At 28.7% G+C, this 27,486-nt stretch overlaps 1 protein-coding gene across 2 annotated transcripts in view; it reads left to right on the top strand.

Annotated features, from left to right (window-relative positions):
* Positions 1-12,392, top strand: part of LOC107455639 (uncharacterized) — a 107,448-nt gene extending 95,056 nt beyond the window's left edge. For both annotated transcript variants that reach the window (XM_071183285.1, XM_043048215.2), the window contains one exon: positions 10,447-12,392. In XM_071183285.1, coding sequence (XP_071039386.1) covers positions 10,453-11,256 — 804 coding nt within the window. In that variant the 5' untranslated portion in view covers positions 10,447-10,452 and the 3' untranslated portion in view covers positions 11,257-12,392. The remainder of the gene's footprint in view (positions 1-10,446) is intronic.
* Positions 12,393-27,486: the final 15,094 nt, after the last annotated feature.

Here is a 27,486-nt window from a genome sequence, read left to right as displayed (position 1 = left end):
TACTATAATATAAACCTATATATATTGAAGGGAAGATAACGAAGAAAATTAAGAAGAAGAGGAAGTTTTATCTGCTGCGCATAAGCTGCAAGTACATAGAATTCGTACAATAAGTGAAAAATATCGAGAAAACTTGGTAAAGATATAAGGATTTTTCAAGGGAAAAGAAAACAATTGTTAAAAAATGTCTTTGAAAACATTCACAAATTTAAAATTCAAAATGATTTTTTAACAACAAAATATCTAATATCAGACACCAAAATATACGGAAATCAAGCCACTTATTTGATATTATATTGATTTACCGAAAAAAAAATTTCTGGCTTTGGGAAGCATAGTTATTATATATCACGCATGGAGTGAAAAATAAGAAAAAACTGAAAAATAAATTTTACCAAATGAATTATTTTTATGCTCATGATAAAATTAATGCATTCACCAAATTCTTACACGAATTATAAGATAATATGTTATTGTGGAATTCACCAAAATCGTTACCAAATTTCTTTCTGTAAGAGTTTTACAGCAACAATGTCTCTGCTCAGTGAAGAATTTAAACACGTTTTGTCGGTAATATACTGAATTTGGTTTATTAAAACATAATTCTGTTTCGAAAAAAAAAGAATTGAATAATGTTCGAAGACTTTTCCTGTGATCTTTTGCAATAAATAAAATATCTTAATACCATAATTGAAGCTCCATCATTGCGATGTCAAATCTAAAACCCCTAAACAACAGAGAGTTCAATCAAGTACTAAAATGGTCATATAACAAAGAAAGATTAATTAAACATCTTTAAAGACAGTCGAAAATTGCTCAGATATACGGTGGGAATGTAAAAAACTTGATATTATTTTATGAAATTTCGCACCTTGTGCAGTTTTTTTATGAATTTAGTAATGTGTGTTAAAATCATTTTTCAAAAAATAATAATAAACAATAAATAAATAATGGTCCACATGTTATGTTGAAATGTCCTACCAAACACGTTGTGATGACTTGAGTTTACAAGGAATGAAGTGAGATAGTAAAATTCGAAATATGATGGTGTGACTGTTGGGTCATTGCTTGAAAGGATATTAAAATTGGCTTTTAAATTTTAGCGGAGAGTTTTACTGTGTTTCTCTTGCAACATAATAAAGTTTGTTACTTCTTTAAAATTCCATTAGCTGAAGTTCATAGCAATGAAGATTAATATGTTATAATGTACAAGATAATCTTACTTACATGTTATAAAGTACGAAATAATCTTACTTATTTGTTATAAAGTACGAAATTATCCTCCGTTGTAATATTTATATGAAGGGTTAGGAGGATGTGGGTATAGTAAGATCATGAATAGTGTTGTAACAAAGGAAATTAAAATTGACTTAAGACATTTAAATAATTATGAATGCTATAAATAGATGTGATTTTATATAAGTCATAAAATATTGCAAATATTGAAGGAACAGGATTTAACCGAGAAAGGAAAAAAATAACAATTCTCAGGAAAGAAAGTAATTTTTTTCTTCACAAATATATTGATTATAAACTCTTAAATAATGTATAATCAATAATATATATACAGTTTATATACAACAATACATATATTTTTTAATTAATATACAGTAGACTCTCGATTAACCAATTAACCAGGTTGGTAGGGAATTGCTTCCTCTAGGAAGGCAAATATTCTGAAAGTAACCCAGTTTATGCAAATTTTGATGAAAAAAATGACAGAAAATGCTAAATTATTAGATAATAAAACATTATTAGTTAAATTATTTCAAAAGATCAATTTTTGGATATTCTTTAAATTTCCTTGTTTCTTCTGAACAAATTATTGGAACAAAATATCATCACCACTTAAAATTTCACACATTAAAAAGTCGAATTGTCATTAATTTATTGTTCCACTGTTTCTTCATCTACACTTTCAGAACAGTTTAACATTCTCAAATTTTCTTTTTCTTCACTTTTGAAATAATAGCTCGTGGCTATTCTTGCCGTTCAATCTAGGGACAAATTTAAAAAATGTGAACCTTTCTTTTTATGGCAGTCATTCCGGATGATCCATAACTCGGATAATCTAATCACGGTTAATTGAGAATTTTGTCATTCTCAACCAACTGGTATGAAATAATTCATCATGATTTATTTCGATATGGGTTTTGATTTATTAACTTATGGATGCATATGAGAACTTTTGAAAATGGCTAGAGTGGGGATACAAAGGGACCTTTCAGATATTATGTAAGCACTTGAAGGGGACTTGTAATTTTTTTATTCTGACAAAGACTAATCTATTCAAAATTGTGACATATATGCCGGCGTAGTTTGACCTGTTTCAATTGTACCGTCTATTATAAATACATTATTTATGTTGTTGTTTAAAAGTGTAATCAAGAATTAGTCCTAGATTAAGGAATTTACAGGTAGACTGTTATCTTAACCGAACACTTCAGAAAGAAATAGCCAGACAGAAGCAAAACAAAAACTGTCACAAAAAGTGGAAAAATGTAAAACATGTGAAATGAATTTGAACAACAGTAAGAAAACAAGAGTCCTTTCGAAAGTTAAGTCCAAATATTTGAATGAATACAAGTTCATTTGTCTTATGTACTAAAGCTTCAAGAAAATCAAAAACAAACAAAAATGGTTGAAAGGGAAGAAGAATGAGCACAAAGAGTTTATTTGACTGATCCCAAAGCATCACCATTCATCTGTTGTAACTGAAAAAGAGGATTCTTTCTCTGAAATTAAATTTGAAATGGGTTATGATTCTTTAATAAAATAAACTTTATCCTTCCATCTATAACGAAAAATTATTTAATCTCTAGATAAAGTTCCAATTCTTCTGTTAAGAATTACTTGAAATAATTTCACGAACAATATTACGGACAACAAAACCTCAAATGAAAAACCTCAAACCTCAACAATATTACGGACAACAAAACAACAATACAACTTCAAAACAGAATTTTTATTAATTGAAAACTTATAAGAATACATAATTAAGTTCTCATTAAAAAAGGTCGTAAGATATAAAATAAAATCTCCTTCTTTAACCAATATCTTTATCGGAAAAAAATAAACATGACTTCCTTCAGAAAAACAAAAATTTAATCAACGAAGCGAAAAATAAGCTTCCCATAATTCCCCTACTATAAATAAAACATAAACAGCATCTTTCGATATAAAATAAAACTGTGTATTCTTTGGTACGTGGCTTTACTCTTTAAAGAGAATGTAGAAAATAGAAAACCTCTTTCTTCGATTTTGAAAATAGTAGAAAGGTAGTTTCTTTTTACTTCATCATATTAATTGTACATGTACTATAATATAAACCTTAATAAAAGTTAAAGGCATCTTTTAATAGGGTCTTGAGAATAAAATATTAAATCTGTAACTCACAACTTGTTTTTTTTTCTTCTTTTTTTACTCCTTCGAGAGAAGTAATAATAATAAATTACTTCGAGAGAAGTAAATTACTTCAAGGTATACTTCATAGACATATAAAAAAAATGATATTTTACTTCACTATTAATTCATCTTTTTTGCACCATTATACAATGTTTTTAAAAATAAGTAGAGAGCAAAATGTTTGTGAAATATATATATCAATCAAATCAAACACAAATCAAAATTAAGCGAATCACTATTGAAAAAGGTGGATCTGGAGATATCGAAATCAGTTTAACTGCCGATGGAAATGAAGAGTTGTTAAAAGCTGATTATTAAAATCTTTACCAAACATCCGTCATTAAATTAAACGAATAATAAATAATCTTTAATTAGTTTAAATTCTTATTATTGAATAAAATGATGGAGTGAACTTGTTCAAAATGAATTCGACGCCTATAAAATTTGTTTCACATAAATAGTTCCACAGGTAAGTCGAAATATGCAAAAAACCGAAATTAAAAAAATAAGAAAAAAGATGACAAAACATTCAAATTCTCTTCTAAATATACTACTGGCACCATATTTTCCAGATTGCAGCTTTCCTTTCGTTAAATTTTTAAGGTCAAAGATCCAAATTGAATATTAATTAAAAATTATAAGCTTATTTGTATGTTTTACAATTTAAAGTATAGTTTTCAGAATTTAAATATCATATTTAAAATGAGACCTTTGAAAGGTTGAAAATTGCAATATGATGCAAGGAAATCCGATCATGAAAAAAAAGGAGCACTGTTTTTTACTTTTGAAATGGTGCGTAATGCTTAAATATGCACTAAGAATTTATAGCATAAATATTATTTCACCTTTATTTTATTATGTACTAGCTGGATTACCGTTCTTCGTATGAAACTAAAAAGATTAAATAATGGATAAATCGATTGTGATCAACACTACATAATCATACATAAGACTGTGGATTAATACAGACATAAGTAATCAAACTAAAACAGTTAAATTCCTTTACTTGTTGCCTTCTGGTTATTTTTCGTTATTTTATTAAGCCATAAAAAATTTTAGAAGTTCATCTCATCAAAAGAAAAATTAACTATAATATGTATCATAAGGTACTGTAACGTAACAGTGTGTGACAACTGAGCTAAAAGCATCAATTCCTCGAGAAGTAATGCTAAAATGATGTTGCTTGACAGACACACACGAGAAGTGATGTTCTTTTTTTGATGTTGAGAAAGATAGTTTTTTTCTGAGAAGAGATATTTCGTTTGGGTAATATTTTGTGATTTTTCGTGTGAATGTTTAAATAAATTGTTTGGTACAACTCACGCCTTATTTCTGGTTGTTGTGACACAACAGTACAATGCAATTTCTAGAAGTTAACTCTTGATAGTCAAGAAATACTGTAATTAAAAGCTTTCTCCGGTACTTATCCCTTTCGATGGGTTGTAAAAAAAACTGTTCTCACAATACCTAGAGTAGGCATCTTGGTACCAGCATTATTGTATTTAGTATCCATCAGAAATACTTTTTACATGATACCAGAAGTATCTATAACTTAAATCAATTAAGTATCATTGGCGTGTCGATGACAATAATCCTATTTTTTACGTTTCTTATATACGTATGTAAGTACACTGTAAACATCTTGTTTTTATCTGAACACCAAAAACAGTAACAACTACTTTACACCAAGTGTTGTTTTTTATTGCTTAGAAAACAATTTTTTTTGTTAAAATTATTTGTCGGTATGTACTTTATTTAAGTCGCACTAGAGCTGCAGAAGGGGCTATTAGCGACAGTCAGGGAAACATCCCTGAGGATGATTCGAAGATATGCCATCTTAGTTTTGTTCCTCTGCAGAGAGGATGGCTCCCCTGTTTTGATAGCCCGACGACTTGCGCGTGAAGGTGAGCACTTTACGGTAGAACAGTTTAACGAGGACATATAAAGCGCACCCTTGGTCCCTACGCAGGCAGATCAAAGTGGTCACCCCCTGCAGCCAGTGCTGCTTGAATTCGGTGATTTGGATAAATTCTTTGAAGTGGGTCATTAAATTGTTTACTCGTCATTAAATTAGTTAGCGAATGAATTCATTAGTTTATCGTCATTCTTCTGAATTCAAATTGCTCAATTTATAATAATTTCTTTACTTCCTCTATTACCGAAATCAAAAGTCCTCGAAAGTTTATCAATACATTTCTTCAATTGCTACTTCTCGCCAATTCTAGTAACTTTCTCCTCATCGTCAAACTAGTATTAACGTCAGTGAAGATGCCTAAAATGTAGTATTAAGTAACACAGATATTGCCGCTATAAGCGCTGTGGTAATTAGAATCTATTTTACCGTTATGTGTACTGAAGTAATAGCTCGTTTACCGCCTTCTGAAACGGATAAGTACCCTATTATCATAATACTAAACAATCCGGACATCTAATACATAGTCTTTATTTTTTTGTTGTTGTTTTATGTATATTTCGAGCGGCCTCATGCTATTAGATTTATCATAATATGAGTCTGAATTTAAACTCACCAAAAGAAAGATTACCTATACGTAAGTGTCGTTTGGTATGTGATATTCATAATTTATTGTAATTTTTCCATGGCTTAAAAAAATAGATAATTTCAACTTCAATTTATTACTTCTTGTTGAGTTTGATCATATACACACGATTTCAAAAACTAATTAACATTATAAGAAAAACTTGTTTTCATATACCTTTCAAAATATGAATTCGGTATTAAAGTTGATTTTACTTGTGATAGTCCAATGTAGGAAACCAAAGTCAAAACTATTTCTTGCTTGATTAGAGCTGCAAGCTATAAAATCATTAATATTTTGAAATATTTATCAAATCCAATGGTAAACTCTTTCTTTAGGACGTAACACTTGAACCCGTGGTCAAAGGGAGTTTTAAAGTCAGCAGTTAGGTCTACAGTGTCTTCGGTTTCGGATCGGTTCAGAATTGTGGATTTGTGTAAGGTATATATACACAAGCATTCTACCTTATTTAAATGCATAAGTATCAAACCAAAAAAACGGATCAAGTAATGTTAAGTAATAAACAGAAGTGAATTATTATCCTACTAAAACTACTTTAAGCATGATAAATGGCCATATTCGCTCATTTTTTTAAATTTAGTTTTCCAATAATTGAATATTTCCACATTAACATAATCAAAACGTTCGACGTTTTTATTCGAACGCGTAAAAAAGCTTAAAATCTTCCAGTCACTGTCAAAATAAAAATATTACTACCTTATTTAAATACATAAATAAATATATAATATATTCTACTAAAAATAAAATACTCTATTTTATTTAAATTTTCATATGTATGAATTAACAAATAAAAAAAAACACAGATTAAGCAATGAACAGAAGTCAATTGTTGTCCTACTAAAACTACTTTAAACATGATAAATGGCCTTATTCACGCGTTTTTTTTCTTTATTAAGATTTCTAATAATTGAATATTTCCACATTAACATAATCAAAACTTTCGACATTTTTAATGGAATGGGTAAAAAAACTTAAAAACTTCCAGTCAGAATCATAATAGAAATATTTTCCATTTAGCAGAAAATAGTTACTTGTATTATTGTCTTACACAAAAAGAATGCCTCCCAGCAAATCTTCCAGTTCGAAAAAGACTGAGATATTGTTTATTGACTTCTTCCTTTCTATAGTGTTTGTCAAATCGAAAAGGAATGACTCTATTCCATGAAGACAGCCAATCCATCTTTCCTCAATGGAAGAAAAGACAAGATATACTTTATTTTGAAAAACATGGTCTGACATTTATTTATTTATTTATACTACTGGCAAGTGTTCACCAATGAGATTGAAATCTTACAAAAACAATATTTTGTTAAGACACGTAAACAAGAAAATATTTTTTGTCTAATTTTTTAAGAATGCAAGCAAAGCTTTAACATAGATAAACTGAACATTTTTTATTATTACTATTGCTTGTATTAATTCGCTTTCGTGTTTGGAGCTATGCAATCTTGTAATAAAAATTTTGCCAATTTTCCAAATAACTGGAATGCTCTTATTTCAATTGATGCCCTACGATCTAAGATAAAGCCAATTTTAATCGTTTTCTGATCTTTAAAAGCTGAATGAATTTGTCGTCATTTTATAATCAAATTGAAATAATCTAATTGAAAATTCAAAACTCTTTAAGAATTTGACTTAAATATTGCAATACAACTTTGCATCTAATTTTCCGACTAACTAAAAGCTTCAATTTGTAGCTGTTACACAAAACTTGGTGAAAATATAAAGTTATGTTGTTTTCCAATAACTGGAAAAGGAATTTATCATTATATTATTTTGAATATTTCTAATGGCAATATAAGTTTAAATGGTATCCTGATCATTACTAACAGAATTTATAGTCTTTCGAAATTTCAAAAGCTCACTGACTAGTTAGATTGCTCAAATTTCCACCAGAGCTTTGTGCTTTATTCTAAAACCAGTTAGCAAACTAAACCTTTCGCACTATTATTGCCGTAATAGAAATATCGACTACTATTAATAAACAAACTGAAAAGCAGAAAGCAAAAAAAAAAATTAAAGATTATATAGAAATAAAATTTTAATAAAATAAAATAATAATAAATTTTAATGATTTTAATAATTTTTTAAGTAAAGAAAAAGGGAATAAATCATTTAAAAATTTTGTTTTTGTCAGACCAAAAGCGGAAATACATCACTCCCATAACCCTTATGCTAAACTCTTATCCCCACTGAAAATTTCCTCACGTCTTTTGAAAGCAATGCGTCCTACCTGCTTCGTTTCACAAAAACATAATTATTTTCTCTTCCTTTTAAGTTCACCTGAAAAACTTAGTTTTTATTAATTTTTTATTTAGTATTAGGAATTTTAAATACATTTACATTATATAGCTAAAATAAACGTGTTATTGTAATTTTAATAATATTATTGGTTTTTAAAGTTTTAAAACATAAAATTCATTGAAATTTTTCGAGTATAATGTCAGCGGAACGTCATATTTGCTTTCAGGTTAGGGGGGCACGTGACCTCTAGCAGATAATGATGTACAGATTTTATGGTAGGAAAGCAATATACATCTATTATTATGAAATCAACAATATTGTAACAATGTCTTCGTTTGAGTGTTTCAACCCCTGCTTTTGGACGAATTCTGGCACCAACACTTAATTTTTTTTCCAAGCAAGTCTGCATATTTTTTTTTAACTCTAACAAAATTATATTTATGACACAATGGAAATTAACTTTTTATTATTGAGAAAAAAGTAATTTTATTTCAATTGAAAGCATGATTTTTTGGGTGTAGTGAATCATCTTCAATCAGAGGAAAAAGTTTTCTATAATTCGAAGTTCAGATCAGTTATTGTATTCCTTTACACTGAGATAAATTATGGTCAAGACTACCAGAATATGGTAAAATTTACCTTGTTTTGGGGTCTATGAGAACATTAAAAAGCACGGTAGTTTTTACTAAAGAGCTTTAATCATGACTTTTTGGAAAATTAATTATAAAATATGTTTTTTTTACCATGCTCTGTTTGGTATTTAATGAGGTAAAGTTTGATAATTTTATCATAATACCTTAGAGCATAACATGCAAACTATTTATATAGTTGAATTTACTTTTCAGGTTGTATTTTTACTAAATGGGTGGTCATAAAAACTATAATTCTAAAAACCAGAATTTCTGGCTAACTCTTACCGCACTGACAGAAAAATTACCAAATAAATGTTTTTAATACCGTATATTTTAGTTTTATTACCATAATTATGTTTTTTTTTTTTTTTTACCAGAAATTTTATTACCATTCAAGTAGGGTAAGTATTTTTTCTCCGTGAGTTTGAAATTTTCTTATAACAATACTAATTAATGTTATGCAAGGATATTTTATTCTTAATGATTTCAACAAAAATTATAGCCAATATCGTACGATAGTGTGATTTTAATGATTTTTTCAAGAATTAAGTATTTTTGTTTAGATCAAAAGGTTTCCTTTACTTTGATATTTAAGTATGATATTATCTTCATTTTGTTCAAAACAGGTTTTTTTGCTTACCTTATTGTTTTATTATAATTGAATGTTTCAAAAATATCTACTAAGTTTTGTTGAATTTCTGAAAATGCCTACTTATGTTTTTTTTTACTATTAATAAATATTAATATTATTTAAGTACCAATTAAATGCAATTCTTAGAGCCACAGCTGTTTTTTTTTTCATCAAAAAATTTCTTTTTGATAAAAATCTTAAACTATGTATAACTTAACTAATTCACTACGAGATCAAAGAAACCAAGAAAAATCATTTCTAAAATTAGGATTCTCATTGAGTTCGATTAGGCTAAAATATTTTGAAATAGAAAAACATTGTGCGCAAAATTAAATTAAAAACAGTTTACTTCTTCATAATGCTTGGTTGAAATAACGTTTCAGTTTTTTATAAATGAACATTGGCAATTATTGAATATTTAACAGGCATGAAATGAAATACATTATACCTAACATCTTATGATACCAGAAAAGCTTTCAATTCCTTGTCAAACTCCATGTCTTAGGTTGTCCTTGGTGTGCCTTACAGTTTCTGTATTTTTAAAAAATTTGGTCAAAATCGTACAACCAAACAAATGAGCAACAATAGGTATGAGATCTATGCAATTGTTTGCATAGAAAAAATTTTAGTTATTGTAATATTGTGTTTCATAACAAAACGTAGGAGGGACTATAAATAGTTTTTCTACGTTGTTTATTTATTTACAACTTTTTTTAATAAATTTAATTAAAGAAATATTTTTATATCCTTTCTAAAGGGATGATTTTTTCCACAAAAAGGCAAATACCTAATCAGCATAAATGTTGAGTAATATTTTAGTAAGTCTCACGAAACCTTTGAAAACACATTTATTCCGTGCATTGATTAATAGGAAAAAATTGCAAGATTTTTCCGTAACTTAACTCTCATTTTAAGTTATACTTGGATTTTTAATTTCTTATAATATCGATTTTAACCCAATAATTGTACTTTATAGGTTTTCATGGACGTAGACTATGTCCACAGGTTTCGAGAGCCGCCATTCACCCCACCCTTGGCTCACAGAAAAACTACAGGCATTCTCATAGCAGTACCGTTTGTTGTTTGCTTCACAATCTTTGGAACCTTCAATCTCGTTGGTGGAACAGTTTTGACTATCATGGCATGCTCATCACAGCTTACACCAAAGGCAAAAGCAATGATACAGAGACTTGTACGTCGAGCAAACATTAAACTACAACCCCAAATCAATCCCATGCAAGTTGTTGGCATCATTCTGCTTCTAACAGGCTCTCTTTTGGTCATCATTGGTCTAGCTTTGGGTGTTATAGCTTGTAGGTCTGTCGATGAACACGAACGTCGAAGGAACGAGCGACTAGGTCTCTCTCACTCCGGAATTCCACTTTTCAGCTTAGCTGAACGAAGCAGCCGCCAAGCTTTATCGCTTTGTTCGACATCAATGGGTTCAAATCGGAGTCGTAATGGCAAAAGATCTTTGGTATCGGAAAAAACTGTCTCGCCAATATTGGAAGTGACAAGTGAAGAAGAAAATATGGATCAGGAAGAGGCGAAAAAGAAAAGAAAATCAGAAGTCGAATTTATTTTACCCACTTACGACAAAGTTCGTAGATCTAGTAGAGAAGCAGAAATTGACTCAAAGGTTGAGCTTTTGTCTGAGATGAATTTAGCCTCTTCAGAACCCCAGACACCTACGTTCCATCCAACTTCGAACAAATTAAGTGTTGAAGTTCAAGTTGAAACTGAACCGCTGGTGCTAGACCAAAATATTACAGAATCCGATTTATAATGATTAAAAAGTGAGGGAGAATCCTTACATTCATACGTTTTAGTATGAGTAAGTATCGAAGATTTTAACCAATGGTATAAAATGGTACCATTTTAACCCATGGTATTTCGGTGAAAATACGCATTAAGACTTTTCTTTGAACCCATCTGGGTGACATTTACGAGGAAGAGATTCTTGGAAAGCTGAATAATTGAAAATTTGTAAGGTTCAGAAGAATTTCTTTTTAAAAAAAATTCAGGCATTTGATGTAAATGTATCCCAAAACAAAATTTCATGAAACAAAATGTCACGTAGACAAAATTTTTTGAAGGAAGTTATTTCTTCAGCAAAATATCGTTTAAATAAAATATATCAAAAATTAGACCAGTGGTATAAACTATACAATTTTAACCAGTGGTATACTATTTTAACCAGTGGTATAAAATTTCATGAAGCAAAATATCATGCAAATAAAATTTTGGGAAGCAAAATATAGTTTCAATAAAGTATCAGCAAATTAATCAATGATATAAATCATGCCATTTTAACCAATAGTATTTTGGTAAAGATACATATTAAAACTTTAATTTGAAACCAACTGAACAACATTTAAGAAGAATAGATTCTTGGCAAGCTAAATCAATGAAAGTTTTTTGAGTTGAATGCAAGCTGAACTAATGAAATCTAAACTAATGAAAGTTTTCGATCTCGATGTATCACAAAATAAAATTTCATGAAACAAAATATCACGCAAATAAAATTTCGTGTAACAAAATATTTCTTTGACAAAATATCGGTTAAATAAAGTAACAAAAATTGACGTGTGTATAAAAATTACAATGTACAAAATATTGGATGGAGGCAGATTGCGATATCCCACTCGTAAAAAATTTCGATTCAAAAATTTTGAGACATTTTAAGTAATGTAGTTTCCCCTTTTTCCTTTTCACCAGATTTTAAAGAAATGTTATTTCTGTAACATTTTGTCTATGCAATATTTTGTCTATGCGATATTTTTTCCTTCGAATAATCAACCCAAAAGTATTTCTGTTTTTATAATTTAGTATTGATAAATAATAACATGTCAACAAAGTAGCAAACAGAAATATTGATCCATATCAGAAAGACAAGCGTCAATAAAATAAGTATTGTAAAAATTTTTGTGGTGCTCTTAATAATACTATTAATATGATATAGATGTTTGATGTTGTGTGTATTGATGTTTGACTTGAATATCAGCAGGACTTATAAATGTTTTATTTCAGAATAATCAAATGGAATCATCAAAATAGCATGAACAACTTCACATAGCATTATAAAAATGTCTACTGCGTATTCGTGAGACAGTTTCTTTATTTGAAATTTCTCTTTTCCATATTTGATACAACTTTGGAAATTTTAAACTAAATCTCCTAAGCAAAAAATGTTTTATTGAACTTTGTAATAAAAAGATTTAAAAAATGTTTGAGTTGATGGAATTTTTCTTTATTTATAGTACTGCAACATTTGTCCGAAGAGCTGAGAGAATGACGATTCTAAGTGATACTTTAATGATATTCTTATTGATTTTCCTGGTGATACTTTAGTGATATGCAAATGATGTTCTTTTTTTAGCTTTAAAATTTATACGGCGCTCGTATTTGTTACTGAATTCAACCTCTGTTTTTTGAATATATGTGAAGGTAAAACACGAAAATTTTATGGGGGTATATTGATTTATTCCTAACTCTCTTAAAATGTATGGAGATATATTCTCGGAATAAAATTTCAGCAGGCTCAACTAGGAGAGAAAAAAAATCACACTTTATTTAGTCTTATTTGTTCGAAAGCCATTAAAAACTATTCGCTGATTCCGCAAATTCAACAGCTGTTTAGTTTGCGTTTAACGGGATTTGACTAAAAAAATTGCAAGAAATTCGCACTTTGTTTTTTACTTTGAACTAGCTATTTTTGGTGAAAATTTGGCGAATGAAGGTACGACTGTGGAAAAATGAATATTTTTTTTTATCAAATTTTATGTAAAAATCTATCTATTAGAGCTGAAGAATACCAAAAATTTTCAACACCTTAAAAAAAGTGACAATTTTGTACGAAAGAAAGATATTTTAAACTAAACAAATTTTTAACTTTCATTAATAACTAAAAATAAAGTTCAAGTGTTTATTTCTATTGTGGTAATTCTCGCGATCATTCAGACATCCTCTGCTTTTATCTTACATCAAAATTTAAGTCGCAACTTTACGAATTTCAATTCTATAAAACTTAAACTCATTCGAACTGTCCATCTTCCAACATTCGCATTCCAAACCCAGTTCCACAATAAAAGCTGCACAAATTTCTGCCTTGCAGACAAAAATTAGTAAATACAAGTATCTAACCACGGACTTTGTAGATAAATCTCAGTATTTTCAATAAGGTTGAAGATCAATTCAAAGTTTTCTGTTATTGGGCTCTTGACTCTATCAAATGAAAGATTTTAGAAGGTTGTTCGAAGACTGTTTGTTGCCAAGCGCACTTTTAACATTATTATATTCCAGAAACAAAGATTATCATTTTGTGCATTCATCCACTCTAACCATAGCAATTGAATAACTTTTCAAAATAAAGTAATAAAATTGCATCATTTAATAAGACTAAAGTAAAAGTTTTCCCCAAGCAATCGCATATTTTATAATGTCACTTAAGCATCTTCATTTACTAAGCCTTCCTGCATGAGGATACGTGCATGTAATGTCCACATAGGATCGAATTCTGATGGTAGAAATTTTTTAAATTTTGATGCACGTTCTGGTAATACACGTTCAGTTTTGGGAGAAAAAATTTTGTTTATATTACACAAGTAACAGAAATGGTTTACTTGAAATCTTATCTGAAGTAGGGTAAAATAACCAGTGAAGGAACATTTCATATATATTGATTAAAAATAAGAATTTGAAAGTTTTTCTTTAGATTGATTGGTAACAATAGCTTACTGCCAAACAATAGGAAGTCATCAAGCAATGTTTTGGATTACCTAGTCACATAGGCTTCTCTGGAAAAAATTTTAAATCTGTTATTATCTCTGCAACACCTTGTTTCTTTGAAGGAATTATAAGGTGAGTGTTTGTATTTATATGTTTGAAGTGGAATAAACTGCATGTAATAGTTTTATTTTTCTCACTGCGAAAAAGAGAATTCAAAATATAGCTATTGAAGTTACGTTTTATTTTTTTAGTATCATAGCATAATAAAGTACTGAGATAAGGGGGTGTTTATTCACTGGATCACCAAACGATGAAAAACCAGTGAAGGAACAAGTGTTCCTTTACTGGGTTTTTTTCTAAGTTAATGAAAGTAAAAGATAAACTTCAATTTTCTTGTACCTTTAGTGATGTTCCGCATCAAAAGTATGTTAAAAATACGAAAAACAACTTCTAACCAGTGAGGGAACAGGCATGTTCCTTTACTGGGCATAGATTTCCCAGTGAATGAACAGTATGTGTTAATATGTTGACACCTTAATTTTCAATTGATGATTATAAAAAAAAAGTTTACATTTTCCAAGTATTTATATGTTATAATTTCAAGAATAGGCTTGTTTTTAAATATTGTATCCCTTATAAATTCATAATTAAAAAAGGTGGAAGTAGCGAAGATATTAGACAGAGAATAATCAAAGCAAGAACATGTTTTAAGGGATTACATAAATTTTGGAGAGAGTCAAATATTGAAATAAAGACAAAAATAGTTGTTTACAAAGCTATTGTTAGAGCAGTACTATTATATGGCGCAGAAACCTGGAAACAGACTAAGATCGAAATACAAAAATTAGAAACCTTTCAAAACAAATGTTTAAGATTTATTTTTAAAATTTTCTGGCCTTACAAAGTATCAAATCAAAATCTATTAAAGAAAGCTAAAATAAAAACAATCGAAGATGAAATTAAAAAACGAAGATGGAGCTGGCTCGGACATATCCTTAGAATGCCCAAAGAAAAAATTTCATCTGTTGCGCTTACATGGGCCCCTGATGGTAAAAGAACTAATTGAAGACCCAGACTTACCATCCAGCGCATGTTTTTGGGCGAATTAAAAGAATGTGGAATATCTGGCTGGGAGGAAGCAAGATCTATTGCTAAAGACAGGAGGCGTTGGAGGGATATGCTGGAGGCCTTAAGTGCCCAAGGCACGTAGAGGATAAGTAAGTAAGTAAGTATAAATTCATAAAGAGCATTAAAAAATAACAAAAATTAAGTGTTCCTTTACTGGGTGTTCATTCACTGGTAAGAGCTGTTCCTTCACTTGGTTTTCTTACTACTTGTTATTTGAACCTTCAAAACTTTAAGACAATAATATGTAAGCTCTCTACAATTTTTTTACATAATTTGCAATTAGTAACAAATATGTTGACACTGTATTTAGCTAAAATTATAAATTTTGAAATTAATATGATTTTTTAAAAGGCAAGCGAAGCTTAAGTGTTCCTTCACTGGTTAGCTTACTCTAATCTAGAATAACAAGCATTTTGACATGGATCAACTGCATAGTTTCGCCAACCTAAAGAAACGTAGTGTAAGTACATTACCAAAATTGACAGTATAATCTGCAGAAAATAACAGTTTTTTTCTCAGAAAAACACTGTTTAAAGAAAAATACAGATTTTTTATTTTATTTTTAGCCATTATCGTCGAAATGTAAAACAATTCTCCCATTCTTTTGAACTTTCTTGGCATATTTAACGGTTTAAAGGTGTTTTGCTGACAAAACGGGTTTTTCTGTGACTTCCATCCCAATCATAAGTGCATTAAAACCGTCAGTTCAAACTCTAATTTTTGTCATTCAGGTTTGCATACAGTACTATAACTTAATCTTTCTTCAAATTATTTTACGATTTATTTCTTCAAATCATTTCAATTTAATTATTTTCTGTAAATGATTTCGCGATTAAGAAATGTTACTTTTCAGCAAATATTTTATGTTTTTGTGAATCGCATAAATAAAATAGCGAATCGAAGTCCTTGTCAACATCATACATATTGGATTACTATGTTTCCTTTGAAATGTTTCTTTTCGATCTAATTTTTAGGTAGTTAAATTGCTAGATAATTTTATAAATGTGGATCACTACAGTTTTAAATGTTTTTGCACTTAAATATGATGTAAATAAAACTTTCAAGGTAAAGACAGCTTAAGATTTTTCTTCATAACGAAGACTAGGTCTTCGGTAGCTCAGAGCTTCAGATCGCTCGCCTCCCAAATGAGTTGACCCAGGTTCGAATCCCAGCGTTGGCTGATCATTATTCTGCTCACGACTCTCACCAGCCACAATTATGACATAATATTTTTCTGCTTAAATAACGAAATTTTTTTTAAATATTAATCTTTTTTTTTTTGTTAAAATAACAATTTAATTTTAATAAAAAAGTAATAATTTAATTATAATAACAATTAAATAACAATAAAACATAATACTTATCATAAAAAACAGTTGACGATTTTTAAATAACGGTATTTTTCTGCGAAATAATTGGGCTTATTGGTTTTACTGACATTATTTCATCGTAAATGTAATTTTTTCTTTTTACAGTGCAGGAAAATCTTATTATCAAAGTCTTAACGTTAATACTGATACGTTAAGTAAATATTTCTCATATTATGCAGATTTTATAAAAACAATAACAATTATTATTATTATTTACATTTTAGAAGCTTACACGAATTTATTTGAACTCTTTGGTTTTATTTGAAAATAAATAACTTTTGCGTTGTTACCCCTTGCTCCAAAATGAAAATTTTTTTTGAATATATAGAAGCTCTATGAAATGGTATTAGAGATTAATAAAGATTATTGATGCGTATTCACAAAATTAAAATACTCTCCTCATATAATAATTTACATGCGTATGTATATTCCATTGATATTATACTCACAACTTCAACTGAAAAAACAAATCGAAAAACTTTTAATTTCAGAATCAAGAATTAAGTCAATAAATGTCTTCTCTTCTATTATTCTTTTTTAAATAATAGTTATTTTTCTGTCTGCATGTGTCAACAACTAAAGACTTCTGAATGAAATTAAATTGAATCACTTCTTGAATTTATCGTCTAAAGAAGTGCACAAAAAAGTTAAGAAAATTCTTAATTTCAAATCCTCGTGAATTGAAATGTATTTAAAAAATAAAAAGCAATTTAGAGTGTTTTAACAATACATATTTTCATTAACTTATGGACTGAAAAGTCAGTTTGAAATATGAAGTTAAATTTTAATGAATCGTTACTAAAACTACATCTTGAAAAGCTGGTGATGAATTAAAACTTCAGGTAGTTTCACTTTCACTTTAAAAGACAATTAAACGTCGAAGTTGATGATTTTGAAAGAAAACAAACGACGCGATAATTACGTTCTAATAATTTCTAAAGAAAGTTAAATTTTCCGTTAAAAATCTCACATTAATGTTCGTTTTAGAAATCATACGCATGCGAAGTGTAATAGACAGGGTTAGTCCTTCGTCATCAACGACGTCACTAGCTCTCTTCGTTCCAAACTTTGTTTTGGACGGAGCAAACAATATGGCGTTTCTCATGTAGTTAAAAGTGGGTCAACTAAATCTTTGAATATATTAATATAGAGTCGAATTTAGCCACTGAAATGGCAAGAAAAAGTGTTGCATATATTAATATGATGTTAATCTCTTTTTATGATATTAATTGGAGTAGCTTATTAATTGTAAATGATTATGAAAACTTTTTGTATGTATGATTGGGAGAATTAGTATTTAATATTTACCATATAAATTGTAGTTATAATCTGGAAATCGGAAATTTGTGAATCTTATTATTTGGAAAATGTTATTTCTAATTTATGTTTAATTTTTCTTAAAATATGTATATTATATTAAATAAATTTTTTTTTATAATATTGAGACAACTTATTAATTGTAAATAATAATGAAAATTTAAAAACAAATTAAAAAGTTATGTAAGGAGCATGAATAAAGTCAGATAAGTTAGTGAAAATTATAAAGCATTTAAGATACACGTTTTTAAAATAGTAAATTTACCAATAAATTTGAGCTAAAATGATAGGAAGTAAAAAAAAAAAATATTATGTAAACAAGATCTTAACACAGACGTTGACAGATCTTAAAACATATTTACAACCAAATTATGAAATAAATTTGGATGACTTGAATGTTACGTTCACTGTAACAAATAAAATATTACTATGAAGGTAATTTAAAAAATTTTGATTTAGACTGTTAAATGCAAATTTTATTCTCTAAAAAGTGATAACAGTAACATTTGCCAAATATAAAAGCTGTATAACTAAATATGTATACATGCATTAAAGAGTTAAGTTTCTAAATTAAAAAATTTCTTAAAAATTTGAATTATATTTATTTGAAATGCATGCGAAATTAATATTAATAAATAAGTAAAATTTAAACACCTATGTGAATACATAGATTAATAAATATGAATGTTAAATAAAAGTTTATGTATGGGATAAGTATGTTTTAAAGAATTCTAAAAAAATTCCTGTTGCACTTTCTTATCAAATAAAATAGGAATCTTAGATTTTAAGATAAATTCATATATAACACCTAAAAAAATTGTTCCCCTCACATTTTAAAATGAAAATTAGAAATTTAAAATTTTAAAATAATTCAGCTATTCTATATATTAAAATTCTGGAAACTAAACATAGTATTGACCCTTTTAACATAACACTACACTGCACTATCATAACACTACACATTAACATAGCACTACACTAGTAACGTTAAGAATACTCTGATATTAATTATCTAATAATAAGGTATCTTAATTTTCTCAAAAAATTAATGCATAAAACTATTGTTAAAAACTAATTAATGATGATGTTGACAAATATAAACAAGAAAAAATCTCAAGTCAAAATAAATCTCAGTTTAAACTAAAACTCTGTGTACATTTAACAATATGTATACATATTAAATAAGTTAGTTACATAATTTATTCCTATTTAGTAGTTAAAAACTAAAGCTAATGAGAATTAGCAGCAATAATCAGTAAATCTTAAGCAAACAAAGTTTACAATAACTGCAAATAACTACAACTTTTGAAAACTTTTAAAGGTCGAAATTTTGACAAAAAGGAAAATGTAATGAAATATGTATTTTCTTTTTCTAAATAAAAGACCAGCGATAATTTTTACTAAGTTTATTTCCAAAAAAAAACATTGTTAATTTAATAGGTGTGTTGAAATTAATGAACATATATTTAAACAAAATATTCAGAAGCTGAAAACAAAATTTTCTATAACCTGCTCAAAATTCTCTTTTTTAATGTTCGAGCAATCAAAATATTTACAATACTCTTAAAAGATGCACATAACCAGTATTCAAGCAGACCATAACAAATATTTTATTGGCTTCAAATTTACTTGGAAAATAACATAGAAAACTTTCTCCATTATAAGCTCATACTATAACTATAAAATCAAGAGAAAATGTTGGATTAATAAAATCATTATTTCTGAGTGTATATAATTTCACATCCAGTGCAAAATATACAGATTTTCTTTCACACTTATCAAGGAAATGATAAGATAATAAAAGAAATTATCGGCATAAATTGAACTTCATTAACGAGTAACGCATAGAGAAGATTCTTTGATAATTATATATCTGCAGATATTAAAATTCCTTTTTTTTCTGTGTTTATTATTTTTAAAAACTGAAACTAATTCTCAGTATTGTCAAATGAAAGAAAACCTTCTTAAAACAGTTGAGTGGCAGTAATGGAGTTAATTAGGAATTATTTCCAAATAAATCCCGAAAATCAAAGGTACAATTCCTTTAAGGATAGATGCATTAAATTATTTATCTCTCCGATGTCGAACGAAAACAATTCTTGAATTCCCCAGTGAAATTTACCTTCAGAGAAGTCCTTTAACTTCAACTCACTTATTTTAATGCATTAAACAACGGAACCACAGAAATGATAAAATTTATGATTTAGATATAGCGTTTCGTTGATGTTTCGATAATCTGATGTTTTTATTAATAAATGTTATTATTACAGATAGGCATTATTTATTTATTTTGTAATATAGGTATGGGCAAAAGGGGATCTCATGTCCTCCATTTGTATTGCTATTTCGATGCAGTAAAATTTTTAGGAAATTTAACGAACTCTTTTAAATAAAATATTTGGTTATAGAACTGAATCAAAACTTTTTTTTAAATATGCGTGTTTTTCTCAGATAGCTCAGAAAATGGAGCAAATCTTTCGATTAGAAAACAAAGGTTCGAATCCCAGCAACAGTTGGTCTATTCGAATTCTACACCAGGCAAGCATCAACCTTCTTAAAGTCGCAAAATAACCACAATGGTTCAAGGGTCAAAGTTTATAATTCTTTTGGTGTTAGACTAATTTTTTACGTCGGTTTTTATCACCATGAATACTAAGTATGGGTTAGTTTCATCAAAAAAGTTCCTCAAATTTACTCCGAATGCTCGACGAGGAATTATTATATCGTCTTCTGAGATAGACTCAAAATTACAAGAACCAATGGCGTGAAATATTAAGTTTGAAAATCAATTATATAGATTAGCTAATTAGTGCCATTAATGAATAAAATAATCCATTTAAATAAAACAGAATGCCATATGTATGTACCTTATGCAAATCCGCACGGGCCGGGATAGCCTGGTCAGTAGGGCGCTGGGCTCATGTCCGAGAGATCGTGGGTTCGAACCCCGCCGGCTGAAGACTCCCAGTGTAGTTGGTGACTGATGCACGTAAATTTCTGTCGAGTCGCAAAGTCCTCCATGTTCCCATAACAAATCAAAACCTCTGGGGTTCTGGATTGGAGATCGATCGTTCTCTGATTCAGGTCAAAATTACGATCTGTGAATGAATGAATGGGTCCGCCTTATAAACAGGTGTGATGTATGATGTGGCAGAAGTCGAATTCTCGGCCATAGATGGCGCCACTGAAACACAAGAATCGCACACTCTGCCTTAAATTTGCTCGGTTTCACCAAGCAGGCTTGCCCGTGTGGCAAGTGGCATTAGAACCAACCAACCATGCAAATCCGCAATTCGTAACCAATCCACACCAAATTTGGTATCCATACGTTCGAAGATACAGCGAACCTAACTATCTACTTTTAATTTTCCTGTGATCATCGGCTCGCACTACATCCCATAGGAAGAATTTTCCATAGGATTTAATACAGATTTTTCATTTAGAACAAACAGTTAGCTTGCAGCTCTAATCAATCAAAAATAACTTTTATTCCATGTATTAAATACATTATGTATATATTATTCACTTTTGTTTTCCTGTTTTATTACAAGTTAAATCTACGATTCTACGAAGTAAATGTACTGCAAGTGAAATAATTTCTTTCTAGGAAATCATGATGTAGTCAGAATGAACAATTATAATATAATTACGAGAGTTAATATATTTTTAGCATCAATGGATACTTTCATCATTACAAAATCACATCATCGCCTATGATAAATTTATGTTTCCATGAAATAGATTTACTTTAAAAAAAGGGGGAGCAGCAATACTATTTTAAATGAAATGATCATTTCATTTAAAACAGTATTGCACTTTTATGCCTTTTCGATTTATTTCTTAATTATTACTCTGAATTTACCAGTTCATTTTACCAGTTTCTAGCTGCATCTAATGAATCACAAAATTTGATCACTCGAAAGAGTTTAATTTCAGAGAGGAAAGGGTTATTCCAGTAACTTCCCTTGCGGAATCTGATGAAATTACTACACCTTTATAGACTGAAACTAATGAAGCAATTTTATTACATCCGTCACGTTACTTATGTTACTGAAGATATAAGTTATTTTATACTAGTGTGGTAAGTTCCTTGCTATTTTTGCTCACCAATCTCAACGATGGTTACGCAATGAGAAAAATTAAAAACGTTTTTTTATTTTAAAAAAGTCCCAACACATTTTATTTTATTAATACAGAAGTGATACCACACGCTTGGTTTCCAATTCTTGTGAGATAAACTTTAAACCTAAACCTTTTATTCGGCCATCATAGAAGCGACACCCAAATTTTTTTAAATAATTTTTATTTAATTTCTGGTTCAAATAAAGATTCGTTAAATATCTATGAATAAAAGAGGAAAAGAAATTCTTTATATGGTTTTAAAAATATTTATTTTGTATTCATTATTTTACGTTGACTAGACAGTTTTACTCATAAAATTTATTAAAATGTAATATAACTTATTAAAAATAAAATATAACAAGTTATCTTTAAATGACTGTAAAACATTGACTAAAATATCTTTATCACGAAATACAGTATTGAAAGAAAGTTTTGCACGATTACTTTTTAATATAATAACTGAACAATACTTTAATTTTTGAAATATCTCTATAATCAAAATAAAACAAAATAAAAAATACCGTTAAATAAGATAAAATAAATATTTTAGCTGTAAACAATACCTTTATAACTTTTACAAATTTAATGGGAATGACTGACTATCATTGAATTCTGGATTTATCTTTATAAAAACTAAATCAGATGTAGCTATTTATTTGCCCAACAAGAATGAAATCATTTTGAAATTATTTTTATGCATATGGGTGATGCTACAAATTCTTAAATATATTTGAAGCATAAAATTCTTTAAGACAAATTTTGTTTTAAAAAAATTGAAAAATTAATTACTAAAATAATTTAAAGGTTAACTAGTTATAACATAGCATCAGCAGTCTTTAAAAGTCTTCTTAAAAAAAGTTATGTTAATGATATACAAATACTCGTGCGTTTCATAGCAAAATTTATATTTCCAAGTACTTTTTTGTACCCAAATGCATACATTTACATGCGCATATTTATAAACCTAATACTAACATCGATATAAATATTAATTATAAATTATAATAAAATTAATATAACTATTAATATTATTATACGTATTTATCATTTATATGGCTAAAGAATAAGTTGAGGAATGAGAAAAAAGGCATGTTGATAACAAAGTAGATTTTATTTTGACTAGGGTTTCATTTGTTTATTTGCTCAACAATTATATTGCAGACAGTGTTATCTTTAAACGAATTTAAAACTAATTTATATTAATAAATTAATTTTAATTAATATTAATAAATTAATTTTAATTAATATTAATGAATTAATTTTAATTAATTTTAATAAATGATTTTAATTAATATTAATAAATTAATTTTAATTAATATTAATAAATTAATTTTAATTAATATTAATAAACTAAAATTAATTTATATCTTTTTTTAAGCCACGTTAATAACAAAAGTTTACACTTGCCTTGAAAATGAAGCAAAGCTTCGTCAAATCTATTAAGAACATCAATCTACAACTTCATTCAAAATAATAAGTTGTTAAGCTTATTATAGAATTGTAGTGGCAATTTCAGAAATTTTAACTGCTGAGAAAATATATTTATGCTTTTCGGCCAAGTGTATGACAGTAAAGTCAAGGGACAAATTATTATTTCATAGTCAATGCAAAATTAATATTTAATTATACTTTTTTTGTCAAATAATTAATTTTAGTGTTAAATAATTCAATATTATATTCACGTGCAATTGAAGATAAAGTTTCCTCTTTCAAATGTTTTTGGAAAATGCTTTTTTAAGGGATAAAAAAATATCAACTTTAAGTAGAAAATATTTTTATTCCAATGCCCACCCGATTAACACTCTTTATTCAGGTTTCAGTAAAGAAGATTTGCTAGCTACTCTTTCAGGGGCACCATATTAGGTGGATCAACGTTGCTCCCATAGCAAAAACAGATAGTGCAGAAAATGAAAAAACATCTATGTCTTGTCAGGGATTCAAACCCAGGACCTTTCTGATGCGAGGTCAGCTCTCTGGCCACTACACAGTCCAGTCGGCTGATGTAGAAAATAGTGATGCTTCAATTTTTCTCCAGGAGGATATTTTTTTATCGGGATAGTCTTAATTATGTTGGTGAAAGTTGCGAGTAATCTATAACAGGCTGGATGATTTAAGTAAATGTCATATCTGTTGTCCTGAAAAGAAAAACAAACTTTATTCATAATCAATAGTTGGTAGAGCCTCCACGAGAGGTAATTACAGCGTGAAACCTCCGGGGCGTACTTTAAACAAGTCCTTGTGTGAAGGATAGTGATATTTTCTTCCACTCGGCTTGGAGAAGACATGTAAGTTCCCTCACCGATTTTGAAAGGGTAGTACACCTCTTAATTCGCTGATCCAACTCTTCCCAGAGGCTCTCGATAGGGTTCAGGTCTGGGCTCTGGGCAGGCTAGTTCATTCGACTAACCCCATTGGCCCCATATCAAGCCTTGGTAACATTACAGCTGGCATTGTCGTCCTGGAAGTAACAGGGGTCCAACCCGTAGAACTACCCCAACGTAGGAAGCACATTGTCATCCAAAATAGTGCAGTGGGCATCGGCGTTGAGTGTACCATGAATGGGGACCAAGGGTCCCAAGCCATACCAGGAGAAACAATTCATCTCAGGACCGCAGATATAGTCATTTGCATAGATGTCCAAATACTCATTAGTAGATAGTGTATTTACATGGAAAGCTGATGAACGTTTTATTATTCATCAAGCATGAAAACTTAGCAAAAGGAATACATTATGCAATGGGTCTGAATGTTAACTTACCATATTGATAACAATATCATAAATATGTACTCCAGATAATATAAGTTTGACACTGGCAACAAAAGAAACTTAATCAATTAATATTTTTTGTAGATCAATGCGAATTAATATAATTATGTAAATTACAGAAATGAAAGCCAGCTGTTCTTCAATCTAATATTATTTCAACAAAAAAAAATTCTCGAACTAGTTTTTTTGATTTTAAACTAGATGCTATTTTACTTCAGAGAACGCGTGTGTCACCCAATATTACGGTACCCCATTCGTGGTTTACTTCTGTCCCTATTTAAGAGGACAATATTTTACAAAAACACACAGGAAAAGGAAAGGAAATAAATCTCTAAAAATTTTCTTTAAGAGTATATTTACCCTATAATAATGCAAAATATTCGGAAAAATAGACTTCAAAAGATGATATGAAGAACAATACCTGTTCCTTGAATATTTCTCTTAACTTCTATGAAAAATTATAATTGTAATACAGAGTGTCCCAAAATTTAAGTTTGTTAATTAAATATTTCAATTGTAGTTTTGCTTAAAAATGGCTCGATTCAGAACCTTACCATGTTTATATAATGTCAAACCCTGGGGGATTGTCAGGGCGGTCAATTATATCCTTCAAAACGGGAAGTTTCAAGAGTAAGATAATGCTAAAAATATTGTGAAAACGCATGCTGCTCTTTTATTTTGTACTTTAAAAAAACCTGATCTGTCAGATGTTAGGTTGTTTTTCCCCCTCTCGTTTGCGACCTTTTTTTTTTAAATTACACATATAGCATGTGACAGAATTAAAAACTCGTGTGAGTTTTAGAACACCCTAAGTAAAGTTAGTTCATAAGGGGGATATATTCCTTCCATTTTTAACTTCGAAATTTTCGCACTTTATACCGAACCATTTCCTAATAAAATTTACTTAACATTCTATAATAATTGCTTGTAAATGTTTATCACAATTACTTTCAAATACAAACTTGCTTAATTTTATAATACCATTTAATACCAAATAAATCCATTTAAATAAACTTAGTTTAATCAAATGAATAAATTTAAATTTCAGAGAAAATGTAATCTTTAAATGTAACAATTTTCTTACAGTCGAATTAAATTTCTTTCATTAAGAAAAGATGCAATTATTTATCAATTTTTCTAAATAATCAATATAAATGTGCAATCTTGAATGATTCAAGAAATTTTACTGTTTTCATTTAATTAAGAAAAATTTATTTAATGAAAACCGACTAGATAAGCACTCTTTTTATCTAATTAATAAAATAGTGAATAATTCCTAAAATAAAATCACTGAAATAAAATTTTCCCTAATATCATTCGGCAATTTCTCAAAGTACATATAGAAACACTTCAGTCTTTAATCAATTACTCAATAAGACCACTTATAATGTATGAAAAAAAAGTTTTTCATAATTCACGAGAAATTTAATAACACTTCAGATCTGAAAATAAAACTAATTTTAAAAAAATATTTCTCGAGTTCCCATCTCAGAAATAATACATTAATTTTAAAAAAAATTGGAAACTCTTATTACATATTGTTTAACGACATTTTTGTAACAGGTCTTAAAGTGGAATACGGAATGAAGATATACTTTAAGAGCTATCATCTTTTATCACGAAATTGAAAACAATCCCTGCTTTTATTTTATTTTATATCAGCGAACATTTTAAAATATTTTCAATATTTGTAATTTAAATAAGATCATACTTTCACATTTTTTTCTCCGTTAACTAAAGAAAATCTTTGTTTATTCAAGAGCTCATCTGGATAAAACAATGTAAATAAAATTAAAACCGATATTTAAGAAAAATGATTTTCTATAAATCTTACACTTTAAGAAAAAGAAAGAAATAATTGTAATCTAAAGAAACCCGGGTTAATATTTCATTTATTAGGTACTTATTTAGCAACAATTCACAACATCCTGGAATTTATTAATATACAGAATATTTTTAATCCCTTGCCATTTAGTTTCATACTTTTTGTCGAAAACAAATTAAGGGGTAATAAAGGGATCGAAAATAAAACAATGAAGTAGAAGATATAGGAATGAAAATGGGAAGGAGATAATTTCATACAAAATGGTACCTTTCAAAATTGGAAATTGGCAAGCCAAAGCAATTAAAAATTTTTTAATTCGGCTAGGCTATTCGGCTCTAAGCAAACGACCGGTGTTACTTTGAAATGCGCCTACAAAACTTACTGCAATAAGTCTAAGAAATTATAATTAATATAGACAGTCTACAAAGAGTTCGGATTTTCTATCAATCTATAAGCCTCCCAAGGCGGAGACCCAGGTTCGAATACCAGTGGTGGCTGGTTGATAGGATTTCTGCTCCTGGCTCGCACTAACCACAGTGCTGACCTAAAAATATTCCCACTGGTAGACGGTTCATGGGTTAGAATCCCTTTGTGGTGGGGCTAAACGAGGGTGGTATTCATGTTTTTCCTCCCCATGTAACGCAAATGTGGGTTACATAGGGAAAAAGTCTTCCACGATGGCTAATTTGTTACAATGTTTGATCTAAGAATTCCCTTATCTTCTGGGTTAGGCTCAAAATTGCAAGGCTACGTAGTTGA

This window comes from Parasteatoda tepidariorum, chromosome 7, assembly GCF_043381705.1.
Source record: "Parasteatoda tepidariorum isolate YZ-2023 chromosome 7, CAS_Ptep_4.0, whole genome shotgun sequence".
In the NCBI taxonomy this organism is placed as follows: Eukaryota; Metazoa; Arthropoda; class Arachnida; order Araneae; family Theridiidae; genus Parasteatoda; species Parasteatoda tepidariorum.
Note: the sequence above shows the minus strand (reverse complement) of the source record. Positions and strands in the feature narration are given on the sequence as shown.